The sequence below is a fragment of the Citrus clementina genome, unplaced genomic scaffold (genome assembly GCF_000493195.1).
Source record: "Citrus clementina cultivar Clemenules unplaced genomic scaffold, Citrus_clementina_v1.0 scaffold_5, whole genome shotgun sequence".
In the NCBI taxonomy this organism is placed as follows: Eukaryota; Viridiplantae; Streptophyta; class Magnoliopsida; order Sapindales; family Rutaceae; genus Citrus; species Citrus x clementina.
The window spans coordinates 4,403,854-4,408,607 of NW_006262201.1; the positions used below are offsets into that span (position 1 = coordinate 4,403,854).

The 4,754-nt window shown below is 49.5% G+C and overlaps 1 protein-coding gene across 1 annotated transcript; it reads right to left on the reverse strand.

Annotated features, from left to right (window-relative positions):
• Positions 1-851: 851 nt before the first annotated feature.
• LOC112097722 lies at positions 852-3,247 on the reverse strand. Its single transcript, XM_024183098.1, has 2 exons — positions 3,037-3,247; positions 852-1,995 (listed from the first exon to the last, which is right to left on the reverse strand). Exon 2 carries the CDS (start codon positions 1,853-1,855, stop codon positions 878-880), a length of 978 nt encoding a protein of 325 aa, XP_024038866.1. The 5' UTR covers positions 1,856-1,995; positions 3,037-3,247; the 3' UTR covers positions 852-877.
• Positions 3,248-4,754: the final 1,507 nt, after the last annotated feature.

Below are 4,754 nucleotides of genomic sequence, written 5' to 3' on the forward strand. Positions count from 1 at the left end.
ATGGCGAGACAGAAGCCAAGCATGCCAGGATCTGCTCGGCCACGAGAAGGCAACAGAATCCAAATCGTTTGAAGAAAATCCTAAGGCATGCAAAGGCTCGCCAAGTCTCAGAGCCTGTCTTATGGCGAGACAGAAGCCAAGCATGCCAGGATCTGCTCGGCCACGAGAAGGCAGCAGAATCCAAATCGTTTGAAGAAAATCCTAAGGCATGCAAAGGCTCGCCAAGTCTCAGAGCCTGTCCTATGGCGAGACAGAAGCCAAGCATGCCAGGATCTGCTCGGCCATGAGAAGGCAGCAGAATCCAAATCGTTTGAAGAAAATCCTAAGGCATGCAAAGGCTCGCCAAGTCTCAGAGCCTGTCTTATGGCGAGACAGAAGCCAAGCATGCCAGGATCTGCTCGGCCACGAGAAGGCAGCAGAATCCAAATCGTTTGAAGAAGATTCCCAAGGCATGCAAAGGCTCGCCAAGTCTCAGAGCCTGTCTTATGGCGAGACAGAAGCCAAGCATGCCAGGATCTGCTCGGCCACGAGAAGGCAGCAGAATCCAAATCGTTTGAAGAAGATTCCCAAGGCATGCGAAGGCTCGACAAAGTCTCAAAGCCTGTCTTAGGGCCAGACAAAAGCCCAGCATGCCAGGATCTGCTCGTTCGCGAGAAGGCGAGCAGACTCCGAAGCATTCGGAAAGTTTTCTACGGCACGCAAAGGCCTCACCAAGTCTCAAAGCCTGTCTTACGACGAGACAGAAGCGATCAGCGTTTCAGACGAAAATTAATTCATGAGTACGACACGAGATAGTAATCAACAACATTTTTATTAATGGCTAACAGAGGGGATAAATTTCATAAACGTTGTTCATTACAATACAAGAAGAAATATATCAAAAAGATGGTGGATCAGTGAGCCGAGCAGCATCGGTTGGCTGGACCTCCTCGGGTGCGGGAGGGGTATCACCAGTTGCGTCCGGGGGGGTGCTCGCCTCGCCAACATCAGCAGGGACTGCACGAGGAGGAGAGTTACCCTCCTCAATCACGATCGGCTCTAACCCCTCGGCATCTTCCTTGGCCGCCTCCTCGTCCATATGTTGAGCAACACCAGCTGCAAGGTCATCCATCTTCAGATCAGGGTGTTGCTTCCCGAGGACGGCCATGATACAACGATACGAATGCCGAAGTCCCTGGTCGTACTGGTTGTCGGCCTCCCTCTCCAAGTTCTCTACATGAGCTCGGTGGGAATCGCGGAGAGATTCGAGCTGAGCCTCATACATAGCCCTCTGCCCTTGGAGATCCTCCTTAACCTTGGTCAGCTCCTCCTCGAGGGTAATGGCTTTTGCTTGAGCAAGGGACTCTTGCTCTATCAGCTTGAGGTTCTCAACGTTTAGCTCCCCCGCCTTTTTCTCGGCAACGTCAGCTCTGGTCGTCGCCGATTGAATGTCCTCCTTCATCTTCCTGTCGTAACGGCCAACCTTGGCCTTATAGTAGGTGGCCATGCAGCTGAGATGGAAAGCACTGTACTGCATGGCTCCCACCAGCTCGCCCAGGGTACAACCGTCAAAGCCCTCCAGGTCCTTCTTGCTCACGAGTTTAGACAACTCATTGAGATAGGGAACCAAGTGTTCTGGTCGGCTGTCGGGTAAGCGGGACCGAGGCACAACAGGTGGAGAAGAGGAAGCAGGATCAGTGGCCGCTCTACTGGATTCCCCGACTCTAGCAGAGGCAGGAGGGAGAGCCTGCAAGGGAGGAACCTGCTGCACGATGTTCTTTCGCTTCGCAGCGGGAGCATCTTTGTCCTGGTCCCTATCGGTTGTTGGAGGCCGAGAGCGTTTCCTGGTCAGAGCTCCAATCACTGCGTCCTCCATCTTATGGCCAGGAAGTATCAACCGAGACTCGAGGAAGTTGTATGTAGATAGCAGTTCTCGGCTCGAGCAGGAATTGGCCAATACAGCCTCGACCCGTTTAAGCAGACCAGGTCGGAGCGGGAAGTGAACACCCCAGGAAACTACAGCACAAACAGACACTTGGTTAGAGACAAACCAATACAGCAGGAACAATTATGGATACAAGACATCTAAAGCGAGCAGGCAACCTGGGACCGTGAAACGGGGTGGGACGCGACAATCCTTCCCGTCTATTTGTGCAACTTGACCCCAGGGACCCCCAGCAAAAAAGAATTTCCTCTTCCAAGTCCCACCACCACCAGTTGGAAGATCAGTTATGGGTTTCCTGCTCTTGGTACCAGATTGGAAGTAGTACCAGCCGGCATCTTTAGGGCTGCTCTTCAGCTGGTACAGGTGCTTCACCTCATCAACCGTGGGCTCGCTTTGGCAACATCTGTCCCACAATATGAACAGACCAGAGAGCACTCTCCACCCGTTGGGGTTCAGCTGACCAGGAGCCAGATTTAGCCCGTTAAGTATCCGGGCAAAGTAAGGCTGCAAGGGACACCTCAGCCCATACTTAAAGCTCTCCAGATACAGGGTAACGTATCCCCTGGGAGGCCGGCTAGGTGTATCCTTCTTTCCTGGGATCTTAAGAGGTATCTCACCAGGAATACTATACCTAAGTCGGAGGTCATTGAGCTCGTCAAACGTGGTCGTACACGACATGTAATCGATGGCATAATCACGCGACAAGGCTCTACCTCCTACTGTACCCCGTTCTTCTGGTCGTGATGCTCCTGATGGGGACGCCTCACCAGAATCATCCCCTTGACCCTCACTCAAGGTGTTCTCCGATCCAGAAGATCCTTCTTCATCGCTACTGTCGCTCGAGGAGGTTGTTTGGGGAGACATCCTCCTAGCGCTAGTACCAACACTAGACCTAATGGGCTCTAAGGGGATCCCGGGATCAAAAGCAAAATCAGCGGGCAGACTAGGCAAAAAACCTAGTTCGTCGTCACCAACCTCAACGACCTTCTCCTTACCCTTCGACATATCCTAAGTTCTAACCAAAACACCACCGCCAACTACAACCTCAAGCAAAGCAGAGAGAAAGGAAATTACCTACAACTAACCAATACCGAAAAAAATAGAAGAAATACCTGAAGCAGGGACTCGGTCAGAGAGAGACAGGGATGACAGCTTTGGCGCCGAGGTTCATTCGCCGGAGAGACAAGAATGGAGAAAATGACGAGTTCGTGTTTGAAGATTTTGGGTTTCCTTACTGAGAAGCAAACTCTTGGGCTGCCAGCATTTAATGACGCATATTCCGAGAATCCCGTAACCGTCGGTTTGAAATTCAAATGGAGGGGGGGGATTTCTGCCACGTCACCTCGTCCGCAATTAAATGCGACATGACTCCTGGCAGCCTTTTCCAAACCCACGCGAGCGAGTACTATCGAGTTTCTACTGCTGGTCCACTACATTACCCAACACCAGAAACTGGGGGACCGGTGTTTGGGAGGGATACTGTTTGGGACAAATGCGTCGAAGGGACCAGGAATGACGAGCAGACATCTGATGGCGGAGTTCTGCGAACCGATGTGTTCCGTTAAAGCCTAGCGCGTGGAAGAACAGGATCAGAAACATCCTGCTCGTCCACGATGTTGTCGTCCGCGAGGCCAATTCCTATAAAAGGCATGAGGCCATTCCGGCTAGAGATCGAGAGGCGAGGAGACCCGGTCGACGGCAGTTGGCAAGACGTGCTCTCCAGCACGAGAATCTAGGCACAACAGCCACGCTTTCCCCAGAACCGCGACGTAACACGCAAGATCTCACAGAGCCATGACAGCCACACTTTCCCCAGAACCGTGGCGTAACACGCAAGGTCTCACAGAGCCGTGGCAGCCACGCTTTCCCCTGAACCGTGGCGTAACACGCTAGATCCCATGTTTTGCCCATAACGCAGCAGTTGAAGTCCCATACCGTCTCGAAAAGAGCGGAAGACTGAGATTCAGAGGAAGCCTATAAAAAGGTAGCCAACGAAGGTAAAAGGGTGGGCATTCTTGAGAAAAGGGGAGAAAACCACAAGAAACGCCATAAGACCTGTGGCAAGCTTTTCCCGAACCTTCATATCTGACTTGAGCGTCGGAGGGTTTGCGCCGGGAAAACAACCGGCGTACTCTGACTTATCTGTGTACGCAGGGACCTCCGGAGAAGAAGCCTGGCGAGGAGACCTCCTGGTAGTGACGAAGTTGATCGAGCAGAGATCCTGATCGTAGAACGAGGAGAACCGGAATCTCGCATCAACACTACTATTTTTTTTAATTTAAAGGGACCAATGAAAACCGAATAATCGAAACCGCGTTATTTGTTCATACACGATACCTTCAGGATTATAACTCATATCATATGAGACTATTTACTGATATATTTATAATCAGATAATTACTAGAACAATAGACCAGATTTTTTACGTTTTCAAATATTTAAAAAATGTCTACTCTACTCTCATTTCGAAAGAGAAAAAATTACTTTTACATAATTATTTTCATAATTGAGAAGAAAATTTTAGCTTCCACAAAATGGATGGAGGGCAGCAGCTCAGGGCAAGTATTCTACTATTGTTAAATTGTCATTAACTGGAAAGCGAGTTATTCGTTTATACGCGATACTTTTGGACTCAAGACCCAAAATGGATAATAAAAAATTGAAAAAAATTCAAAGAAAGAAGTAAAAAGTAATAAAACCGATATTACGGGTAGTCCACTATTCTTCTTGTCATGAGTTGACTTTTTCCAAAAAACCAACAGTAAAGTAAAAAAAAAGAAAAAATAGTTAATGGATATTTCTACGTAAATGGTGTCAAATAACAAGTTTA